The sequence below is a fragment of the Pygocentrus nattereri genome, chromosome 16 (assembly GCF_015220715.1).
Source record: "Pygocentrus nattereri isolate fPygNat1 chromosome 16, fPygNat1.pri, whole genome shotgun sequence".
NCBI lineage: Eukaryota > Metazoa > Chordata > Actinopteri > Characiformes > Serrasalmidae > Pygocentrus > Pygocentrus nattereri.
In genome coordinates this window covers 29,253,114-29,278,511 of record NC_051226.1, presented here as the reverse complement: position 1 = coordinate 29,278,511, position 25,398 = coordinate 29,253,114, and the positions used below count along the sequence as shown (strand labels likewise).

General features: G+C 44.6%; 1 protein-coding gene across 4 annotated transcripts in view; it reads left to right on the top strand.

The window, feature by feature from the left end:
* The first annotated feature begins 18,097 nt into the window (after window positions 1–18,097).
* dacha (dachshund a) overlaps window positions 18,098–25,398 on the top strand; it is a 156,902-nt gene continuing 149,601 nt past the window's right edge. For 2 of the 4 annotated variants that reach the window (XM_037546066.1, XM_017705335.2), the window contains exon 1: window positions 18,100–18,801. In XM_037546066.1, coding sequence (XP_037401963.1) covers window positions 18,302–18,801 — 500 coding nt within the window. In that variant the 5' untranslated portion in view covers window positions 18,100–18,301. Of the gene's footprint in view, window positions 18,802–25,398 lie in introns of all 4 variants that reach the window. The other 2 variants (XM_037546065.1, XM_017705336.2) reach the window with 2 other exon arrangements.

Below are 25,398 nucleotides of genomic sequence, written 5' to 3'. Positions count from 1 at the left end.
ACTGATCACCACCTGGTGGTGAGTTGGATCAGGTGGAGGGGGAAGATGCTGGTCAGACCAGGCAAGCCCAAACGCATAGTGAGGGTTTGCTGGGAACGTCTAGCAGAAGAACCTGTCAGATTGATCTTCAACTCACACCTCCGTCAGAACTTTGACCAGATATCGGGGGAGGTGGGGGACATTGACTCAGAATGGGCCATGTTCCGTTCCTCCATTGCTGAAGCGGCTGACTGTAGCTGTGGCCGTAAGGTAGTTGGTGCTTGTCGGGGCGGTAATCCTCGAACCCGGTGGTGGACACCCCAGGTGAGAGATGCCGTCAAGCTGAAGAAGGAGTCCTACCGGGCATGGTTGGCCTGTGGGACACCAGAGGCAGCTGGCAGGTATCGACAGGCCAAGCGATCTGCGGCTTCAGTTGTTGCCAAGGCAAAAACCCGTGTATGGGAGGAGTTTGGTGAGGCCTTGGAAACTGACTTTAAGTCGGCTCCAAAAAGATTCTGGCAAACCGTCAGGCGACTCAGAAGGGGAAAGCAGTGTGCCACTAGCACTGTATATAGTGGAGATGGTGTGCTGCTGACTTCGACTGAAGACGTCATTGGGCGGTGGAAGGAATACTTTGAGGACCTTCTCAATCCCACCGACACGTTCTCCAGTGAGGAGGCTGAGTCTGGGGACATGGGAATAGGCTTGTCCATTACTGAGGCCGAAGTCGCTAAGGTAGTTAAGAAGCTCCTTGGTGGCAAGGCTCCAGGGGTGGATGAGATCCGCCCTGAGTTCCTCAAGGCTCTGGATGTTGTGGGGCTGTCTTGGCTGACACGCCTTTTCAACATTGCGTGGACATCGGGGGCGGTGCCACTGGATTGGCAGACTGGGGTGGTGGTGCCTCTTTTTAAAAAAGGGGACCGGAGGGTGTGTTCCAATTACAGGGGAATCACACTCCTCAGCCTCCCTGGCAAGGTCTATGCAGGGGTACTGGAGAAAAGAGTCCGGCTTATAGTCGAACCTCGGATCCAGGAGGAACAGTGCGGGTTCCGCCCTGGTCGTGGAACACTGGACCAACTCTTCACCCTCTCCAGGATTCTGGAGGGTTCATGGGAGTTTGCCCAACCAGTCCACATGTGCTTTGTGGATCTGGAGAAGGCATTCGACTGTGTTCCCCGGGGTATTCTGTGGGAGGTGCTTCGGGAGTACGGGGTACATGGCTCTTTGCTACGAGCCATTCAGGCCCTGTACAAACAAAGCTGGAGTTTGGTTCGCATAGCCGGCAGTAAGTCAGACTCGTTCCCAGTGAGAGTTGGACTCCGTCAGGGCTGCCCTTTGTCACCGATTCTATTCATAATTTTTATGGATAGAATTTCTAGGCGCAGTCAAGGGATGGAAGGTGTCCGGTTTGGTGACCTCAGGGTCACATCACTGCTGTTTGCAGATGATGTGGTCCTATTGGGGACATCAGGCCGCGAACTTCAGCTTTCGCTGGATCGGTTTGCAGCCGAGTGTGAAGCGGCTGGGATGAGAATCAGTACCTCTAAATCCGAGACCATGGTTCTCAGGCGGAAAAGGGTGGAGAGCCCTCTCTGGGTCGGGGATAGGCTCTTGCCTCAAGTGGAGGAGTTCAAGTATCTCGGGGTCTTATTCACGAGTGATGGTACAAGGGAGCGGGAGATTGACAGGCGGATTGGTGCTGGGTCAGCAGTGATGCGGGCTCTTTAGCGGTCTGTTGTGGTAAAGAAAGAGCTGAGCCATAAGGCAAGGCTCTCGATTTACCAGTCGATCTACGTTCCCACCCTCACCTATGGTCATGAGCTTTGGGTAATGACCAAAAGAATAAGATCGCGAATACAAGCGGCCGAAATGAGTTTCCTCCGCAGGGTGTCTGGACTCTCCCTTAGAGATAGGGTGAGAAGTTCAGTCATCCGGGAGGGACTCGGAGTAGAGCCGCTGCTTCTTCACGTCGAGAGGAGCCAGCTGAGGTGGTTCGGGCATCTGGTTAGGATGCCTCCTGGACGCCTCCCTCGGGAGGTGTCACAGGCGAGTCCACCTGGGAGGAGACCCCGGGGAAGACCCAGGACACGCTGGCGCGACTATATCGCCCAGCTGGCCTGGGAGCGCCTCGGAATCCCCCTTGGAGAGCTGGTGAAAGTGGCTGGGGAAAGGGAGGTCTGGGCTTCATTGCTTAGGATGCTGCCCCCGCGACCCGAACCCCGGACAAGCGGAAGATAATGGATGGATGGATGGATGGATGGATGATCTCGTTGTAAACACTTGTCGGAAAAATGGCTTGTGTCATGTATAATATCCTAAACAACTTTCTAAAACTATAGTTTATTGACGTGGAATCTGTGGAGGGGATAAATAAAACTTAAAGACTTCAACCTAAGTGTATGTAAACATATGACTTCAACTGTACATACAACCCCAATTCCAATGAAGTTGGGACGTTGTGTAAAACATAAATAAAAACAGAATATGATGATTTGCAAATCCTTTTCAACCTATATTCAATTGAGTATACTACAAAGACAAGACATTTAATGTTGAAACGGATAAACTTTATTGTTTTTTGCAAATATTCACTCATTTTGAATGTGATGCCTGCAACACGTTCCAAAGAAGTTGGGACAGGGGCAAAAGAATGGGAAAGTTGAGGAATGCTCAAAAAACACCTGTTTGGAACATTCCACAGGTGAACAGGATCATTGGAAACAGATGAGTGTCATGATTGGGTATAAAGGGAGCATCCCTGAAAGGCTCAGTCGTTCACAAGTAAGGATGGGGTGAGGTTCACCACTTTGTGAACAACTGCATGAGCAAATAGTACAAAAGTTTAAGAAAGTTTCTCAAATATCTTGTCTTTGTAGTGTATTCAATTGAATATAGGTTGAAAACAATTTGCAAATCATCATATTCTGTTTTCATTTATGTTTTACACAACATCCCAACTTCATTTGAATTGGGGTTGTAAAAGCTTAATTCAATTTAAAAGATTCAGTTTAAAAGTCAATTTGAGCAGAGCAGTGCCCAGATCAAAACTCTACAGTTCACCATCTGCATATTGTATGCTAGCATGTGCACAACTATCACAATCTTGACTGTCACATTTTCATTAGCTATCCACACTTTTGTGCACCACTTGATAGTCACTGCTAGCAAGCAGATAAAAGCTTGATGTCACCAAACCGGACACCCTCCATCCCCTGACTGCGCCTAGAAATTCTATCCATAAAAATTATGAATAGAATCGGTGACAAAGTGCAGCCCTGATGGCGTCCAACTCTCACTGGGAACGAGTCTGACTTACTGCCGGCCATGCGAACCAAACTCCTGCTTTGTTTGTACAGGGCCTGAATGGCTCATAGCAAAGACCCCGTACTCCCGAAGCACCTCCCACATAATACCCTGGGGAACACAGTCGAATGCCTTCTCCTAATTCACAAAGCACATGTGGACTGGTTGGGCAAACTCCCATGAACCCTCCAGAATCCTGGAGAGGGTAAGAGTTGGTCCAGTGTTCCACGACCAGGGCGGAACCCACACTGCTCCTCCTGAATCTGAGGTTCGACTATAAGCCGGACTCTCTTCTCCAGTCCCCCTGCATAGACCTTACCAGGGAGGCTGAGGAGTGTGATTCCCCTGTAGTTGGAACACACCCTCCGGTCCCCCTTTTTTAAAAAGAGGCACCACCACCCCAGTCTGCCAATCCAGTGGTACTGCTCCTGATGTCCATGCAATGTTGAAAAGGCATGTCAGCCAAGACAGCCCCACAACATCCAGAGCCTTGAGGAACTCAGGGCGGATCTCATCCACCCCTGGAGCCCTGCCGCCAAGGAGCTTTTTAACTACCTTAGCGACTTCGGCCTCAGTACTGGGCAAGCTTATTCCCCTGTCCCCAGACTCTGCTTCCTCACTGGAGAACATGTTAGTGGGATTGAGAAGGTCCTCAAAGTATTCCTTCCACCGCCCAATGACATCTTCAGTCGAAGTCAGAAGCACACCATGTCCACTATATACAGTGCTAGTGGCACACTGCTTTCCCCTTCTGAGTCGCCTGACAGTTTGCCAGAATCTTTTCGGAGCCGAATTAGTCACTTTCCAAGGCCTCACCAAACTTTTCCCACACCCAGGTTTTTGCCTTGGCAACGACTGAAGCCGCAGATCGCTTGGCCTTTCAATACCTGTCAGCTGCCTCTGGTGTCCTACAGGTCAACCATGCCCGGTAGGACTCCTTCCTCAGCTTGACGGCATCTCTCACCTGGGGTGTCCACCACTGGGTTCGAGGATTACCACCCCGACAGGCACCAACTACCTTGCGACCACAGCTACAGTCAGCCGATTCAACAATGGAGGAGTGGAACATGGCCCATTCTGAGTCAATGTCCCTCACCTCCCCCGATATCTGGTCAAAATTCTGATGGAGGTGTGAGTTGAAGATCAATCTGACAGGTTCTTCTGCTAGACGTTCCCAGCAAACCCTTACTATATGTTTGGGTTTGCTTGGTCTGACCAGCATCTTGCCCCACCACCTGATCCAACTCACCACCAGGTGGTGATCAGTTGACAGCTCAGCTCCTCTCTTTACCCGAGTGTCCAAAACACATGGCCGCAAGTCCGATGACACGACTACAAAGTCAATCATTGAACTGTGGCCTAGGGTGTCCTGGTGCCATGTGCACTTATGGACATCCTTGTGTTCAAACATGGTGTTTGTTATGGACAAACTGTGGTTTGCACAGAAGTCCAAAAACTGAACATCACTCGAGTTCAGATCAGAGAGGCCATTCCTCCCAATCACACCCCTCCAGGTTTCACTGTCATTGCCCACGTGAGCATTGAATTCCCCCAGTAGGACAATAGAGTCTCCAGGAGGAGCACTTTCAAGCACCCTTCCCAAGGACTCTAGGAAGGCTGGGTACTCTGAACTGCTGTTCGGTGCATAAGCACAGACAAGAGTCAGGACCCGTTCCCCAACCCGAAGGCATAGGGAAGCTACCCTCTCATCCACCGGAGAAAACCCCAACATACAGGCGTCGAGTCGAGGGGCTATGAGAAAGCCCACACCTGCCCGCCGCCTCTCACCATGGGTAACTCCAGAAAAGAATAAAATCCAGCCCCTCTCAAGGAGATTGGACCCAGATCCCAAGCTGTGCGTTGAGGTGAGCCCGACTATATCTAGCCGGTATCTCTCAACCTCGCACACCAATTCAGGCTCCTTCCCCGTCAGTGAGGTAACATTCCAAGTTCCAGAAGCCAGTTTCAGCAACCAAGGATCAGAACGCCAAGGCCCACGCTTTCGGACACTGCCCAATCCACAATGCACCGAACCCCTACTACTGCCTCTCCCATCGGTGGTGGGTCAATGAATGAATGCCCGGCCACCAGATGCTCGCTGGCGAGCCCCTCCCCCAGTCCTGGCTCCAGGGTGGGGCCCTGGTAACCCTGATCCGGGCAGGGTACACAAGTCCTGCTTTCTTGTTTTCCTAGGGGTGATTATGGATCACACTTTGTCTGACCTGTCACCTAGGACCAGTTTGCCATGGGACCCTACCAGGAGCTTTTGCTCCAGACAACATAGCTCCTAGGATCATTCAAGCACACAAACCCCTCCACTACGATAAGGTGGTGATCCATGGAGAGGAGGCCCAACCCATGTTGAACCATATTTAAAATACAGTCACCCTTGAATGTGAATGAAATGGTGAGGTTTCTTGGTATGGTGTGACAACAGACTAGGTAGGGGCTGTGTAAATCTGACTGGGCTACCAGACAAAGACTCACAGCAAACACAGCAAAGCTTTGTTAACACATGCAAATGAAACCAAAATACAAAAGAAGTTTACTGAAATAAGCCTGATAGTAGTCACAACACAACTCTCTTTGCTGAGGCTTGAGAGGTGTTTTTAGTGAGTTTTTTTTCTTCTGTAGGAGAAGGTGCTCTACACATGCCTGACAGAACAGCCAAGGAAAGAGAGATCATAAGTGGAGTGAGGAAAAGCGAGTGAGGTGAGTTGTCACAGAACAGCACTTCCTCACCCAGGCATGATTCACTCACAGCATAGCTGTTCATCATTGTAGTCAGGCCATTTGGGTTCAGTCAAAGCATAGCAGGGGTCATCTGTTCACTGGGTTGGGGAGGGCTGGGCACTTCTGTGGTGTGTGTGGGTGGGCTGCATCTCCTCTGGCCTCTTATACGACAGTTCGCTTCAGTGGTTGAGTCTGTGAGGTGTTGAAACAGAGGACTGCAGCAGAGGTTATGAGATCAGTTGGAGACTAACACTCATCAACAAAATCCAACCAGCATCTTGCAGAAGGCAGAAATGAAGGAACACTTCTTATAACCCTCATGGCATGTCTTCTTTGACCTGCATGCTAAATCAGCCTCTCCATTGGTATTGTGGTATTTGGCAGCTTTGGGGTTTACCACACCAAGAACTAGGGCAAATTAGAATCTTTTAACAGTTTCTTTCTCACTTAGTAGCGTTATATAGAGGAATGGCCAGATCTGGGCATTTCTTGTGTTGCACTTCTTACTTATTTGTTGATTATGGGGTCACTTCTTACTTATTGGATTATGGAGTCAGTGGTACATAAAATGTTGTGATGTCTGTTATTAACTTTTATTAACTATTATTACTTGTCTTTAAAGACATAAAATTTTGATCACTGTATTTCAAGAAATTTTAGTATGCAGCATATACAGGCAAGAACATGGAAGAAATGAATAATGACATAACTTTTGTAATCATGGATGTATATATAGATATTACACTATCACATATCCATTGCTAAAGTTATTAAACACCTCCATTAAAAACTGTTTCTGGCTGATGGATCCTGGACTTACTGGAGCTTGTTTAACAACCAACCAGAAGATCCAGTCAACAGGACAATACCATGGTCCAATCTAAACTTAATAAAGGGATGAACTAGTTTCTCATGGTCATGTAAATGATACTGAGTGCTTCCTTTTTTAGAAGGTTTCTTAGAAGAAAGAAGCTGTTAATAATGTGCCTTGTGTATTCAACTTCAAATGTAACTTTTTTAAGATAAAACAATGTGATTCCATAGTGACCTAATGTGTACTCAAGTTCAAATGTACTGCTAAATTATTAGCCAGATTACAGACTGAAAGAGGTGACCCATCAGGTAAGCGACCTCTCATGATTGTTCTTATCCTCAATCTGCCTGTGCTTCTGTTGGTGGCAAGGGACTTCCCAATGTTAAACAGGATCACATCCTCCCCAAGCACCATGTGGAGACTAGCAGCTCACTTCAGGTAGACACCTGAAGCTGTTAACCAATGACAGGAATTAACAGTGATATTGAGCTAGAAACTAAATTTGATCCTTATGATAACCCCTTGTTGTCTCCTTTCCAGCAGGTCCTGGGTGAGGGCTACTTAGCTATGGAGCAACACAAGGAACAGCTTTCATATTCTAACAGACATCCATCTTGGACACAGGAAATGTGGTATCACTGGAGTTTGTCTCTTACATCAGCAGATTGTTGATCTCCTACAGAAAAATCTTGCATACAGTAAAAAGGAAGGTGAGCTCACTGTTTTTGCTGCATGTTGCAAAAAGAGTCCGTTTGAACTGATTAAGAAAATACATTATGATAATTGTATTTAAATGCAAAAGATGCCATAGTAACTGAGTTTTGGGCCATAGTAACTAAGAGCTGTAGCCTAAACTAAGCAGTTGATTTAAACTAAGCATGCTGATTTATCCAGCATGCTTAACCATTATTACCAACATTAAATATACGATTTGCATTTTACAGTTTTACATACTTTTTTATAACATTGTGATGTTATATGTTAGCCTATATCATGTGTGCTGCATAGAAGAACATCTGAAGAAGTCAAAAATACTTAGGGCAATGTAGCATCTTGTAGAGATAAACAGACTGGGCAGTAATGTCTACGGCTGAGCCACAGCATTTTTGAGGTCAGCTGAGAACCAGTCACTGCTCAGTAGGTAGTTATGTTGCTTTCTTTTCCACACTGAATCTACCTGAATAAAAACCCTTAAGAAACTTCAGAGGACCTCAGATTCCCAGCGCTAGTTCCGTATATGACAGGCATTGATTATGTACTGAAATAACTGCGGATTACAATGGTTACTAAGCAGTTATTATAAGGTTGAGGAAAATAAGGCAGCGCTAGGCAGAATACAGTCATAGCACTCACTGAAAAAAATAAATAAAATTTCATCAGCATAAAAAAATGACCCATAATAACTGTTTTGTTCCGATTTGAGTAGGTGTATGACACTGTGCCTGCGCCCCTGCCAGTGAAGACAGATTTGGTGAGATCCGGATACATACATTTTGAACACATGCACATTATATCTTGTAAAATGTGGACATTGTGCCACACTTAAAATTGCATTAAGTTAATCACTGACACATATATCACAAAGTCAACTTTTATTTATATTACGCTTTTTACAACAGGTGTTTTCACAAAGCAGCTTTACAGAAAAATCTGGGTCCAAAACCCCATGAGCAAACCAATGGCGACACACACACACACACACACACACACACACACACACACACACACACACACACACACATATATATATATATATATATATACTGCTCAAAAAAATAAAGGGAACACTTAAACAACACAATATAACTCCAAGTAAATCAAACTTCTGTGAAATCAAACTGTCCACTTAGGAAGCAACACTGATTGACAATCAATTTCACATGCTGTTGTGCAAATGGAATAGACAACAGGTGGAAATTATTGGCGATTAGCAAGACACACTCAATAAAGGAGTGGTTCTGCAGGTGGGGACCACAGACCACTTTTCAGTACCTATGCTTTCTGCCTGTATGACCTCCCTACAATGCCTGGGCATGCTCCTGATGAGGTGGTGGATGGTCTCCTGAGGGATCTCCTCCCAGACCTGGACTAAAGCATCCGCCAACTCCTGGACAGTCTGTGGTGCAACGTGGCGTTGGTGGATGGAGCGAGACATGATGTCCCAGATGTGCTCAATCGGATTCAGGTCTGGGAAATGGGCGGTCCAGTCCATAGCTTCAATGCCTTCATCTTGCAGGAACTGCTGACACACTTCAGCCACATGAGGTCTAGCATTGTCCTGCATTAGGAGGAACCCAGGGCCAACCGCACCAGCATATGGTCTCACAAGGGGTCTGAGGATCTCATCTCAGTACCTAATGGCAGTCAGGCTACCTGTGGCAAGCACATGGAGGGCTGTGCAGCCCTCCAAACAAATGCCACCCCACACCATTACTGACCCACTGCCAAACCGGTCATGTTGAAGGATGTTGCAGGCAGCAGATCGCTCTCCACGGCGTCTCCAGACTTTGTCACGTCTGTCACATGTGCTCAGTGTGAACCTGCTTTCATCTGTGAAGAGCACAGGGCGCCAGTGGCGAAGTTGCCAATCCTGGTGTTCTCTGGCAAATGCCAAGCATCCTGTACGGTGTTGGGCTGTGAGCACAACCCCCATCTGTGGACGTCGGGCCCTCATACCATCCTCATGGAGTCAGTTTCTAACCGTTTGTGCAGACACATGCACACTTGTGGCCTGCTGGAGGTCATTTTGCAGGGCTCTGGCAGTGCTCCTCCTGTTCCTCCCTGCACAAATGCGGAGGTAGCGGTCCTGCTGCTGGGTTGTTGCCCTCCTACGGCCTCCTCCACGTCTCCTGGTGTACTGGCCTGTCTCCTGGTAGCGCCTCCAGGCTCTGGACACTATGCTGACAGACACAGCAAACCTTCTTGCCACAGCTCGCATTGATGTGCCATCCTGGATGAGCTGCACTACCTGAGCCAGTGGTGTGGGTTGTAGAGTCCGTCTCATACTACCACGAGTGTGAAAGCACCACCAACATTCAAAAGTGACCAAAACATCAGCCAGAAAGCAGAAAGGTACTGAGAAGTGGTCTGTGGTCCCCACCTGCAGAACCACTCCTTTATTGAGTGTGTCTTGCTAATCGCCAATAATTGAAATTGTGAAATTGATTGTCAATCAGTGTTGCTTCCTAAGTGAACAGTTTGATTTCACAGAAGTTGGATTTACTTGGAGTCATATTGTGTTGTTTAAGTGTTCCCTTTATTTTTTTGAGCAGTATATATATATATATATATATATATATATATATATATATATATATAACTCATGTTGTTATTATAAAATAATTTAACAAAGAACCTATTTGGCTAGTGATTATGGATTTTGGGTACAAGGGTACAGTACAATGGATTGCAACACCAATATTTCTTCCAAGTTGTTTGCTTATACTTGTACCAACAAAGAGATCCACATGCAGCAAACGTATTATTATTAAAAACCTTTCCTAGTCCTGAGATTCCCCATGTTTCCTCTAGTTGCACTGGACAATACATTTCAGATCCCCTCTCCTCATTTTTGTTATATTTCTATCTGCATCTTGCAAATGCTGCTTTCTCTATATTTCTTTCAAATGTTCTGAAAAAGCATCTTGCTTAAGCTAAAAATTAAGCAAGGTGTCAAATTTATTATTTGTGCATGCTGTGATGCTCTTGAAAGTTTCTTGGGTTTGTTCATTGCCAAACAAAGAAAGAAGCCCATAGCTGCCTAAATAGAAAGAGGCACTGCTGTACCCTATGGCTCTCTTCTTTCCATAGTCTCTTTACTCTTTGACATCACAGCCTTTATCCTCCATTCTACTTTCTTGAGCCAAAATGCAGACAGGTGTTTATTGGTTCAAGTAAAAACCAACGGTTGACATTTGATCTCCTTTAGTCTACTTTTTTAAAGCCCATCTTGTCCACACTTAAAACAACACTGGCAAACAACACAGATGGCTTACTATAAGAGAGTCCCCCCCCCTTTTTTTCTTGCCTGCCGTCTCATTCTCTCATATCTAACACACCAGGGATGCTTTTAACAAGAGAGTTTGCCTCAGCATTTGCGATGCAGGGGTGTCTTCATGTCACAGGCTTGTTCTCTGGGGGATACAACCCCTTTTTTCAGAGAAAGAAATGAAAAGCGAAACCTGTGCTTTCTGAAATGGTTTTGCAAGAAGTTTTCATCACTTGCCATCACCATGCATGTTCAGAAGCAGCTCTCCCTGGCCAGGTTTGAAAGCAGCTTCAAGGCAACAAGCGCCGCAATGCTTTCTGTAAGAATCAAGCTGTCTTTATCTTCCAAGTGGCCACACCTTTAGCCACTGTCTTCTGTGAGTCCCTCCAGCTTTGATCCATGCTTCTAAGAACTGAGAGAGATAGAGCCCTCACTCGTGGCTTCTGTGTTTGGAGAGTATTTCTAGTGTAGCGTTTTGCTTGCTATTACTTCTGTGCAGAGTATATAAGTCTCAAGGGCCAGACTCTCTCCTGGTTCTGTCAAGTTAAGAAAGCATATACAGTGTACAAGAACTTGACTGACATCCCCATGTTGGTATTTTTTTAAAAACTAGACAGAATTAATGTTCTAAAATGGGACACTTTTCCACATAAGCACAGCAACAAACAAACAAATGTGTGTATAAAAAAGAGGCACCCAGCATTTTACACTGTGTTCAAAGGTTTGGCTCGCTTTCAGTCAACAATTGTCAAACATGGTAGTTGAGTTTTTTTCCTGCACTTAGCTGAAACTTTGAAGTGGAATTCAAGGAGACTTCACAGTTCATTTCGTTTCTCAATCAACTCTTTTTGAGGGCAGCCATCTTTGGTGAGAAGAGGTGACAGTGGCAGAGCGAAGCAGAATGACACCATCTGTCAGGGCCCCCATAAACACTCCAAATGAAACATCCATGAGGACATTATTGTGTTATAAATCTCGCCATAAACGTAAATTAAATGCAGGATTAGTTATCAAAGCGTAACTGTGCTTAAACGCACAAACTACTCACAGAGAAGGTCGGTAAATTTATATCAACAGCGATAAACACATTTACAGACCCTTCAGTCAACCAGAGTCACACAAGATTGCTTGCATGGCTGATGTTATTATCAATAACACTAGTTGACATTTTATTTCATAGACTCATATGATTAGGACCAAGTCGGTTCTATCTGAGGAACCAGGTCACCTTGAAAGAAAGCTATTTGTAACATTGCAAATGTTGAGAAAACAGCCATCTCCTATGGAATATTCACCATTATCATAAGTCTCTATCATGCTCACAGTATAAGCTGACCACAGCACAAATGAATAAGATGAAAAATGAAATGACACATTTTGTGTGGAGGTGGCTAAAACGGTTAACCTCTGTCTGTCAGTCTCCTGGACTAATTCTCGTTGATGGACAGTGCTGCACCAATTGTAGTTCTTACTCAGAGGGCCAAGTCACCCGTTATTTGGCAGCAAACGCAATGAGAGTGTTATTAAATCATCTACAGTGGCTTTCTCGGAGGAATTAAGTACACCGAGCGTACTCAAGTAACAAGCTTGTCCATTCTTAAGTAGTATTAAAGGGCAATATTTTAGCTTAAATTAAGAGTCCAGTGGTGCTTTTTGGCACGTGTCACAGCCCAAATGGATTGCTTGACTGCTGATGTATGTTACATTTCAAAGAGGGAAAACGACGCGAAAAGTGTAATGAATTTAAAACGCTGTAATGGGCATGCATATTTATCATGAGTGACAGTAAAATTTGGAAAAACATTCAATTACAATCAGTGGTAATTTATTGTTGTTATTGATTTGTGTAAGGCACACATTAATAAAGAAACATTTCATTACATCAAGGGGAGATGGTGATCTGTGCTTGGCCTTGATGTAATATTTTACAACACAGTAACACTAACAGGAAGGCCTAATAATGTTAAAACACAGCCAGACATTCTCTCAGCAACTTGCAACCATGCTTACTTTCTCACTCCTTTCTCACCGTCTCTTTAGCCTCCTATGGAAATGCATGGTCGAAAAGTGAGGTAGTTTAAGAGAAGATATACAAAGCATGATGGGCAGCTAGAAAACTCACATTCGTGGGTTAGAAAATATATGGAAAAAAGTTTTGGAAAGTGTCTGAGACTCATTGGACTCAGGCTACAGTTGCTGACTAGCACTAGGGCTAAAGAAAAGCAAAACTTGGTTGGAAAATCCTAAAAGCAGTGATGTCTTGAGACTGGGTCTATGATTTTGATGGTATAAGACCAACATAAGGTCAAGCCATAGCTATAGTCCTTGCACTTGCAAAAATAAATGAGGGAAAACATTTTCTTTGAGTAATGCCATAGAAAAAACACTTCTGGTTCCCTAAAGAACTGTGTTGAAAAATGAGATGTAGGTATTCACATAATGTACATTTACATTATATGGAGGTTCTTTGAAATTTCAAAAGGTTCTTTGCATTTACAGATCTCACCATCCATTCTAATGTTCTTTGTGGAACCGGAATTGGCTCTTCAATGGGATTGTAGCAAACGCTTCCATTTGTCTACCTATCTTGTCTTCTTTTCTTTTCTGTCCATTGTTTTGTAGAAAACACTGCCAAAGAAAAATGATCTTCAGTTTCACTTAAAACATAGACTTACCCCCGGTGCTTAAATTATTGTTTAGCATTATTCTTCAACATATTTGACATGACTTTGGACACTGTCTGCAGTTTTATAAGCAATAAATGGCCAGAATGTTCGGTAATGTTGAGAATGTACTCTTCTCTAGTACTCTAGAGAAAAAAAATAGAAAGGAGAATGGCTACAAGCACATTCATCAAAAACCACTACATATGCATAGAGCGGGACTACATATGAATGGAGAAACTTTAGGGCGGTGCTGGAGGGGTGGATAGAGAAGGCAATACATATGTTTGCCTGCAGGGCCAGGTATGGTAATCAGCCAGCCATTAAGATTAAATATGAGATGAATGAGGGCAAGGTGCAATTGAAACCCAGGTAAAAAATGTGTCTAATTTTCTAGATTGCCACCTAGCTTTTTAATTTCAGCAGGTTCTTAGCAGAAATTTGCATGGCATTTAGGTGCTCATTACAATATTAATCTTCCCAAAAAAGTTGCTAAAGGTTAAGCATGATTCCTATATTAATTTTACAGCAACTTTTTTGACCCTCTATAAAGATCCTCATTTCAAACATTGTCATTTGCTTGACTAAGTGGTCTTGAGAGCTACATTGAAGTCCCAGATCCCAAATATTATGTAAGGACAGTCAAAGAAGGCGCTCAGCAAATATTGGTTATGTTCACACAGGTTACTCAGTTATATATTTTTAGTGTTTGGAAAGCAAAGGATATTACACAAAACCCTCAATAACTAAATATATTTTTTTCTGCATTTAGTCTGCCCTCTTTTTTTTACAGCTTCCATTTTTTCATCAGACTTGTTCTCAAAATAATCTGCAAGTACAAGTACAGCGCTCCAAAGTTCAGTCTTATAAGCTGTTTGCTTTTCCTGCTTCTTGTGATTCAAGTAATCTAAATTACAAATTTAGACTCATCAGTCCAAAAAGCCCACTCCGCATCTCAGACGCCCAGTTTCCGTGAGCTAGTGCAATCTTCTTATTGTCTTATCTTCCTTTTGTTTCCTTTTTTCTGTAACAGTTTCTTCACAACAACACATCCTTTCAGACTAGTGTTAGCTTGTCTTCTCGTGGTGGAAAAATGCAAACATTGGCTTCATTCACCAACTGTTCTTAAGAATAAATTTCTTTTGGGAAAGTTCTCTTTTGATTGAATGCTGAGTTAAGGAGATTCGTTTTCAAATATTTCCTAAACATGTAAACTAAGCTTGATTGTCTAATAGATGTTGGAATGGAGTTCCACAGTTTAAAAGCATAATAAGAGAAAGAGGCCTCTCTACGTTTTCTGTATTTAAAAGAAAGTATTTGCAGAAGGCCAGTATCTGAGATCTAAGATCATGTCTTGGAACATAAACAGACAGGTAGCCAGTGCAGTTCTTTCAAAGTGGGAGTGATATTATCTCTCTCTTTGTTTTTGTTCACATCCTTACTGCTTCACTTTGTACAGGTTTGTATTAGAGGATGTATTTTTTTCTTAGGAAGACTAGTAATAAAAACCTTACAGTCATCATTTCTGCCTGCAACAAATGCAAATATGTTTTCTGCTCTTTTTCTGACACTGAAAAAAATGTTATATCTTGTACTTAATCACTTTTGAAGAGATCGTCTCTGCCTTTTGCATAATTGATAATGAAACAAAGGTTTGTCAACCAAGTGAACTTGTTTGTTCCTCAAGTGAACTTTGCCTCAGCTTCACATATCCAGCTCAGCATTCCTCAGTATATAGCAATACCGAGAACATCTGTTGGTGTCAGGTAAAACTGTAAAACAAAGTTTTGGTGCAGAATCATCAAGAAATTATTAGGCTTCACAAAAGTGTTATTTAAAGACACCCACTTTAGCATGTCCAGTTGGCCTCACTGCATGTCTTTAGACTGTGGGAGGAAACCAGAGGAAGCCCACGGAGACATGGGGAGAACATGGAGACTCCACGCAGAGACGACCCTGGTCGCCCGGCTGGGGAGTTGAACCCAGGCCCTCCTTGCTGGGAACGGACAGCACTACCCACCGCGCCACCATGCTGCCCCTAATTAAAGACTCTAATCCAAAAATGTTTTTCTGTATAGCATATCACTTTTTTCATCATATGTGTAATGACACGGTATAGTGGAAGGGCAGAGATCCTACTGTGTTCAAGTGTCCAATGCAATGACTTTTTTTTTAACAGCCCAATATGCATTGATTTTAACTTGCTACCTTTGGGTGTGAATTTGGATGTGCTGATGTGCACTTTATACAAAAGCCTCTGTAATTCCTTTAACCTCTTTAATAGCAGTGGGGCCCAAAGTTTTGTTACACACTTTTATAGCCTAAGAACAACTCAACCAGTTCGCATTGAGGTCCCTGGAGTTACTGAATAATAAGCCTAAGTATGTAAAAAGCCTGGGATTTTATGGGTTTAAATTGTAATATTCTGTGCAAAGTTCTTGTGATTATAAGGTCCTATAGATACATTTATAGTATAGATTAATTTAATTTCAGTAACAATTTATTGCTTGTGTGATTATATCTGTGAGCAATGTTTTTTCTGCATTTATTTTTAAGATTGTTCTGTTTTTGTCTACAGAAGAAATACGGAGGGGTGATTTTCATTTGGTTTTATCAACTGCACTCATCACTGCTCTTGGTCAACTGCACCACATTTTCCCTCGGTATAGTCCTTGTTAATGCAGAGTGACCCATTTTTCTGAACACAGAAAAGACTACAGCCTTGTTTCCATGCTCCCAGTGATGCCATGTTTAGTAGAGGATTTTTGAATTAGGGAGGTTCCTAGACCTTTACAGTCCTCTGTGATTCTCTGACAACTCCACACGTCAACTATCAGCTGGTGTGGTATTCACATTGTAGCCATCATTTTTTGTGTGAGGCACTGACCGCATCTAGGGATATCTCTGAATGGTAACCAATCAAAATGACTCCTTCAGCTGCAGCTTTCTTATAACTTGTACACCCAAGAACTAAGTCCCTCAACAAATGAGCAAACACTGATATATTATGGTGTTTGAATGTTTATGTCTGTTTGTCTGCCTTGTGATGGACTGGCGAACTGCCCAGTGTGTTTCCTACCTTCCGCCCAATGACCGCTAGGATAGGCTCCAGCTCCCCCTGTGACCCAGAAAGATAAGCAGTTTAGAAAATGTGTGTGTGATATTATGATCGCGTGAATATGCTATGATGATTAAGCCTACAATACAAAGGGCATCGTCCCTACATAAGAGTCCAAGACTGTGCTTAACAAAAGTTACATGTAAAATTTCTTTAAATGTAACTGTAAGGCAAAATGATGTGCTTGAAAAGATTAGGCAAACGTGTCAATCACTGAAGTACCACTTTCATTTTTAGGACAGGACTCTTTACTGAATGATTAGTGGTTACTGGATAATAAGCCTTTACTGTTATCATTTGCCACATTTTTGGGTAAATGTTTACAAAAATACATTGGTTTCTCGAATTACTGTATGTTTGTGTGTGGCTATAAATTCTGGGTCTGAAATCTTCGAAACAGTTTAATATGTCATTTACAGCAAGGTCCTGTAAAAATGAGCTGTCCCAGGAATCACAAAAATCACCCTATTGTCATCATCTTAGCACAAACCTAAACACAATTCAGTTCAATTCAAGTTTATTTGTATAGCGTTTTTTACAATGATGTTGTCTCAAAGCAGCTTTACAGAAGTTTGAAAACATACAGTTATGACATAATATCCCCCAGTGAGCAAGCCAGAGGCGACAGTGGCAAGGAAATACTCCCTCAGTCTGGAGGAAGAAACCTAGGGACCAAGACTCACAAGGGGAGACCCATCCTCCTCTGGTCAAACAGTACTTACAGTTTAATAAGCTAAAATAATCGAAGCACTTGCGCGTGTGGTTGCTGAATTCTGTTGTAATTGTATTCTAAATTCTTTGCTGAAGAGTTAAAGCCCGCAGTTGGTCAAGCATCATGTAAGTGCCTGTCCTTTTGTTTCAGAAGGAGTAGCCATTGGTAATGGCTTACCATCTTTTTTAGCTGCTGTTTATAATGGGCTGTTGATAATGCATTTAAAATGTGGAAGCAGCTTTTTTGGAAGCAAATTTATCTCTCAACCATCCAACCTATCCAAGGCCAGGAGTGTCAGATTCTTTCTAAAGTACTCGCTGAGAAAATACATTGCAAGAGTGTTTTGTTGAACTACTTTGACAGTTTCCAAAAAGTGTCCCACATCACTTGCCTGGACACTGTTAGTTTAACAGTACGGCAGCAGAGTTTGGAAGCAATAAACTGAACATGTGCTATGTGGACGTGTCTGATAATATATTAATACAATAATTCGTTCATAGCTGGCGTCTATCATAAAAGCCGACTTAATGACTGAAATAAAATGGCTACATTTTTAACAGCCTAATGTGATCGAAGAAGTCGGTTCTAAGCGTGACTTGTTCAGCGAGCGTTTGCCTTCGTTGGAAGTTGGAACGATCCAGGCTGCGGAAACTTCTGTCCCTCTGAGCGCTGATCATAACAAAGCTCCCTCGCGATCAGAGGCGGAGGACCAATAGGACGACAAGGCGTGTGCTGCTTAAGCTTCTTGTTGGAGGAGAGAGGTGTCACTCCGCTGCGAGGTGGGCTGGCTAATTGAAACGCTGAGCGCAACGCTTCTCATTGTAACCATCCCGCTCGCGAGGAAGGTGGTTGCCCACTGCCCGCTATACTACGATCCTTCAGCGCGTTCGCATGAGAAGCGCCGAGTGACGAGCGCGTGCAGCAGCGAGAGGGGCAAGCATAGCGCAAGGGAAGAAAGACGAGAAAGAGTAGGAAACTTCAAGAGAGAAGTATGGCCGTGTCCGCGACTCCGCCGGTGCTTTCGCCGACCTCGACTCCCGGCGCGGGCAGCCTGTTCCGTCCTGACCCGCTGTACTCCAGTCCGGCCGAGTCCCCGCGCCTGACCAGCAGCATGATCAACTCCTTTATCAGCGGCGGCGGCGGCGGAGGAGGAGGAGGTGGAGGAGGCAACAACGGCAGCGCTGGCGGCAGCAGCAACAACGAGTGCAAAATGGTGGAGGTCCACGGGGTCAAAGTGGCCTCGTTTACCGTGGACGGCCAGGAACTGATCTGCCTGCCGCAGGTTTTTGACCTCTTCCTCAAGCACCTGGTTGGCGGACTGCACACCGTGTACACCAAGCTGAAGCGGCTGGATATTTGCCCCGTGGTGTGCACGGTGGAGCAGGTCCGGATCCTGCGCGGACTCGGCGCCATCCAGCCTGGCGTGAACCGCTGCAAGCTCATCAGCCGAAAAGACTTCGAGGCGCTCTACAACGACTGCACGAACGCCAGGCAAGTTTGTCTCCAGTCGCACGCGACTTTCCGTCCGCACTCACACTCCTCGCGTTCACCACAATGCACGCGTCCGACGCTCACGGACGAGTTGGGGAGAAAGTTTTAAAGCGCGTGCTAGACGCCAACAGTCGGTTCTTTTTGTTTTTGCTTGATTCTAGTTTGGTATTCATGACTGCATTACACTAAAGTGTTCGTGTTGGAGTGAAATTCAGTCACACCAACTCTGTATTGACCGTTTCCTTTAAACAGACTGTAAAACTCGTTTACCCACCAGCCCAGTTAAAAGGACAGTTTATACACCTGCCTAGACTAAAACCGGTCACTGAACTGGGAAAAGAACTCGGTTTAGTTTGACACTCACTCTTTTTTGGTCACTTGAGTGAAATAAGAAAATATCCGCTCTCACGCGACGCGACTGTTTACTCCAGCTCTTTACTCTCACTTTGTTTATTACTTCGAATAAACACCCGCACTGACCACCAAACTGACACGAGCAAGCGGGCGAAGCAGTTTATGAAAGAAGGGTTCAAACTTTTTGGTGTTGATATGTTCCTCGTGTGTGTGTGTGTGTGTGTGTGTGTGTGTGTGCGCGCGCGCGTGCAGCCCTGACCGTCACAGTGAAGCGCATCGTGTCAAAAAAGCCAGAACGTTCAGTGGTGAGTGCTGATTAGACATAAACCAAAAGGAAATGATATTAAAGGCGGTGCGAGGTTTAACCTGAAGAATGAAACCCGCAGGCCTTTTGGAAGTTCATCACACGATCCCACAAAAGTTGAGTCCATTTTCCAGAGAATGTTCGCGTGTGTGTGTGTGTGTGTGTGTGTGTGTGGTGCAGGTGAGTGGTGATGGACAGCAGTATGGTTTAGCGTTGGGGGAAAGCCTTGCGTTCTGTTGCTGTCCACCCTCTGACCTGTGAGGTGTCCAGCTCGTTTGGACAGTGTGTGTTTGTCCGTGTTTAAATAAATCAATGCCGGCGATGAATCACCTCAGCCCGACTCTCTCGCCTCGGCTTGGTGTGGAGATGTTATTCTTAGCTTGTTATCCTGACAGATGCATTAGTGTTCCCATGCTCCTCCAGCAATGTCAGCGGGAGAGAGGGAGGTTTAACGGGGAACAATCTCTTTTCCATCCTCGACATTAAAGATTTTTACCTTCTTCTCTGATTCTATTACAGTTTTTTTCACCTGTTTCTTTTACACCAGTGGTCCACTTGATCCACTAGAACAAGCATTAACAGGCACGCAACTAGAGATTTTGAAAGAACTCCAATAAAATAAGCGTTGATCACGAAAAACTCCTGATAATGCAGTAGAAATATAATAATAATAATAATAATAATAATAATAATAATAATAATAATAATGCTTTTCAACTATAGAACAAATGAACTGAAATGAACATGTTAAAAATAAGCATACATTAAAAATAAAACAAAAAGTACAGGGAAGATTCCTAACACATACAACAGGAGGTAGAAATGAAGCGGAAGACTTCAGAACGACGTTCTATGTACAATTAAGATTTTTCCCACCTATTTTTCCATCTGTACTCTCGACTTTTCTGTATTTCATCGTTACACATCTGAAGTACTATGCTGGGGTCATATATCTGGAGGATTCAGTGATTTCTGCCTTTTTCCAAGTATTAGGAAAGAAATGTCCCGTTTGAATCAGAGAGTAATTAAGTGCAGTACAATGATGCAGAGAGGGAGCAGGGAACACAGGGCTTTGCCATTTTAATATACAGGTATGAGAATGGATTTCACCAGAAAAAGGGGTAAAAATAATTCTTCTGTATGTTCATTTGTGTAGTTTAAAGAAGTTGTTTATATGGAAAACGAGGAACAAGACAAACGTTTAAATAGAAGAGTTTAGGTCCCTTAAACTGTTCCTGTATACACTTGTTTACACTTGTCTTTAAACAGAAGCCAGTGGTAATTCCCCGTCAAGACAGGAATACAAACGTGTGTGTCCGTGCATGTGCATCAGAGAGAGAGAGAGAGAGAGAGAGAGAGAGAGAGAGCCCATCCAGATGGCCATTTCGGGCTGGTTTCTGTAATTAACCTTTTAACGCCCCCCCTCGTCTTCCTCACCGCAACCTTCAGCATTCAAACGCTGCTTTATTAGGTTTCGCGTCGCGCTCGATCAATTCAGCGCAGACATCTGATCAGCAGAGAGAGAGAGGGGGGGGGGGGGGGGGGGGGGGGGGGAGTTAGTCAGTTAGTTACTTAGTTAGTTGTGTAGTTTGTTTGTTGTCTTGTTTCAGTTTCGAGCTTTGAATCAGATTTAAACGGGACCACAACAGTGGACACAGAGCCGCTGTGTGTGCACGTATCTTACAATCACCTTCGAGCGCCCGCAAGTCCCCGCCTCGCTTTTATAGTACGATTTAAACATCATCCACCGTCCCACCACCATATGGCTGCAACTAATGCAAAACGAGAGCCCCTCTCTCCCATGCCTCTGTCCTGAGGGAGAAGGGCTATGTGTGTGCGTTAGGGGTGACAGGGACAGGATCACCGGCACACTTCGCTAAAGTGCTCCAAAATGTCCAAATCAGCAGAGCGCGCGCCTTTATGATTCCTCAGCTCGCAATTGATCTCCAGGTTTTTATTGCATTCATTATTTATTAACAAAAAAAAAAAAGGAGAGAGGCGGGGAGGAATTTGCAAGCTAAACATAACGCTAAACTCGTTTTCACTTCGGGAGGCTGCACTTAGCAAATTGAAGGAGAATCATATTAGAACATCAGCGCGCATCTGCGCCGCTTCTGCTGCGCCTTGATGGCCCTTGCGCTGCTGGACTGGACTGAGAGGACTGGAAAGAACCCGGAGACGCAGATTTAAGTTCACTGTACGACTGATAAGTAGTTTGTGTCGTGGGGAAACCTCCCGCCACTTCGCCCGCTCGGGTTACTCAGATTCATCATAGTCCGACTCTGGAGCGCGTTAACTGCCCGTGCAAGTAAAAAAAGCTACTTTCCCCACTCCTTTCTTTGAGTTCGCTGCTAAGGGCTTGACTCCCCTCGTTGATCATCTGATATGCACATTTTAGCACATTTTAAAGTGACAGTTTGAAGTGATGGTTTTCCCATGCGCGTGCCCGGATCACGTTGACGGGAATGTATTTTTTCCTAATTAGTTCATTCTTAATGACGTTTAAGGAAACAGTAAAGGAATCTATCTTTAATGATCTGGACAAACAAACAAAAAACAAACAAGCAAAAATCATTTGTGTTGTATGCGGTCTGTGTTTGACACCGCAAGTTCTGCGCGCACCTGCGCGTTGACTGCGTTTTCGTGCGTGCGTGTAACTTGAAGCTCAATCGACGAGCAGCGTATTCTTCTACACATGCCTGCGCGACCGCGCGCGCGTGCGTGTGTCCCATATGGGTCTCTTTTTGCCCCTGGCCTCGCCTGAGGCACCCAAGACAACCCGCCACTTCCTCCAGTCGCCTCCTGTCTTCTCCTTCGCGTAGCTCCAGTTTCCCTCTCGTACTCGCTGGCCCCCTTGAATGTCACCTATCCATCACACGTCCACCCCTTTTCCCGTTATTTTCCTGTTACACCCTCTGCTGCCCTTTCTGGGCGGCAAGTTATAAATGAACTACACACAGACCCAAACTCTTCAGGACAGAGCCCTGTGTTTTTCTGCCCCAGCAGTGCGCGCGCGTGTCCGTTTACGTGTGTCTGCGGTGCGACACCTGAACACCTGTGCGCGCGCGTGTACACTGTCTTCATATACTCTTGCACTTTCTTGTACGCTTAAAAAAAGAAGAATGCTTTGGAGTGCGCCTGTAAGGGAGCCACGTTGCGTTACCCCCAAAAAACTTGCAGCGGACGAGTCGTCAAATAATCGTTTTTGTAAATGAGGCGTCCGCTTAATCTCCTTGTTTACCAATTAAATGTTTTTGTTCTATAACCACGCGTCCAAGCCAAGAACCTGTGCTTTAGATTTGGAAGATATTTTGCACATAGAAGCTCGTTAGCAGCACAAAAGCGTTTGACCGCTCCGTTCTGATGGTCGTCCTACACTCATAGGAAAAAAGGGGGTACTACACTGTCACTGGGGCGCTACCCTGCTTGTCACTGGGGCGCTACCCTGCTTGTCACTGGGGCGCTACCCTGCTTGTCACTGGCGGTGGAACCCGTCAGTAGGTGAGCTGACTCTATACACTCTGTTTTCGAGGCCAGGCATTGTTTAAAACATTAGGTTACAAAAATCATATTTAAAGTACACGGTTGGACCTTAAAACCATTGTTGTACCTTTGAGGATGCATTAACATTATTTTTCATGAATAAAAACGTACCTGTACATTTCTTCTGACAGTCTATGCTGATTATTTGTGATGTCCCCCGTTATAGGATGCCCAAGACAACACACGCCTTTCTCAAGTATGGAAATCTCTCGCCTGCTTTCAGAAGCTTTTAATTGAACAGTTTACCCTCAGATGGGTTGGTATAATAACACAAAGATCCCCAGTGCCCTCTTTTTGAAGTTAACATTCCAATATCCACGACCTTTCTGCGTGTCAGATTTATGGCGCTCCATTGTAAAAGCAAAGGTTGGAATACTTTGATATTTTTTATGGCTGGGGGTAGCTTGCTCTGCGAAGTGTCCCCCTGCGCTCTCTCTCTCTCTCTCTCTCTCTCTCTCTCTCTCTCTCTCTCTCTCTCTCTCTCTCTCTAATAAAGCAGCTTGGCCATGCGAGGTCTCCTTAATGTTACAGGGCCTTTTGCTCCGAGCCGCGCAGTGCTTTAATAGCCAGTGCCATGCGGAACCAATGAATTACACACAAAGCCGAGACACATGTGGTCAGTTAGCGAGAGAAAGGCGCTGCCCGCACCTTCACACACGCATTTAACGCGCACGTGCATTACGCTAATAGACGTTTGATAGGCGAAACGTAACGGGCTCGCGTGCGCCACTGTTTAATGGTCGTGAGCGCCTTTTTTCCGAGCTGTAGTTCGGAAATGATCGCTGCGTTTCAGCTTGAGAACGGAGCGGCGCTGGGAGCAGCAGGTGAATTTCGCATGACGAGCTAACTTTGTATAGCGGAACTATCGCGACAGAACCTCAAATCTCAGATGTCCGAAATGGTAACTTTTCAGAAGAAGGAAAGCAACCTTAACTCCGAATTAAATTTAAGGGCGCATGATTCTGTAGGATTCATCACGAAACGCCTACAAGATCCTCGCAAAATCATGTTGACAACTGGTGTCAAAAAATGGAAAACGGCGAAAACAGACATCCGAGCTGCTGATAAAATGTGTGTTTTTTTACCTGTGATATGACAGATTGAGAGATCTTGTCAAGCAGAGTATCCGAGCCGCTTAGTGCAGGAGAGTGACAGGCAGGGTTAGTGGGGAATGGTTGGGTGGATTAGCAGGTGTTCAGGCCAGCTTGGTGTGAGTTGCTGTCTGTTGAAGTGGGTTGGTGGGCGTTGGTATGGGTTGGCACGTCTGGCTTGGTTGAAAATAAAAACTTTTGAAAATAAAGATGTCAAAAACGGTTCTTTCGAACGATGATATAGAGCAACGTTTTGATAGATTTTCTAATAAACGTTTTGTTTTTGTGAATGTGCAAGTGTACCTTTTTCTTCAAATGATGAAAAGATTTAATATCTATTACAGATTATTCGTAAAAACCTGTTCAGGCCAGGAACAATTCACCTTTATTGCTGGGGGGTGGGGGGTGAAGTGGCTAGAGTTACTGTTATTCTAGTTCATGTTGGTTGATTGGAATGGGTTGATACATTTTAGTGAGTGTGGTGGGGGAATTTGGTATCATTAGATGAGGGTGGTGGGAATTTGGCGGGGTTGGGTGTTGCCTGGGGTTTCATAGGATTGGGTGGTGGTGGTGGGGGGGGTCTTGGTAGTGTTACGTGGTGGTCGTCGTTGTTAGTGTTTGGAGAGGTTGCTGGGTTTTTGGTAGTACTGGTGGAGTTGGTGGTGTTAGCGGTAGATAGTAGATCTATTTTGTGCTGTTTACTGTGGAAAGATTTGGTTATGTTGAAGGAGGTTGGTGGGGGTTTGATACGGTTGCAGGTAGGTCAGTAGGGGTCTGGTAGCAGTGGGGAGTTTGGTAGTGTTGGGGAAGCGAGTGAGGATTTGGTGGGGGTTTGTTAGGGTTGGAGGAGGTTGGTGGGGGTGTTGGATCCACTGGTGTCATTTTGACTTTGGGAAAATCTTCCTGAGCTTAATGACACATCTGCAGCCAGGCTATATTTATTACAGTCATGTAGAATAAAATTGATTGTCTCCTAAAATTAATTTTTGGTTTGCCTCTAGCAGTGCTTTAATGGAGGACACTCGGCTCCGTGCAGGAGTATTGTTTAATCACATTAATATCACAGCCCCCAGGACAGCCGAGATAATTGTACAAACGAACACAGAAATATGTATCTCTAACTTTTTATGATTGAATTATGCAAATGACTTATCTTCTGCCCTTCCAAGCACTAATCATCTAATTAGGACTGATGGTTTAAATGGTTGTTTTTGGATGGGGACTCGGGGAGAAGCGGGGAGCAGAAAATTGAAGATGACACCAAAATCAGCAAAGTAGTTCGTGCTGGAAGAGCTGGTGTTTTCT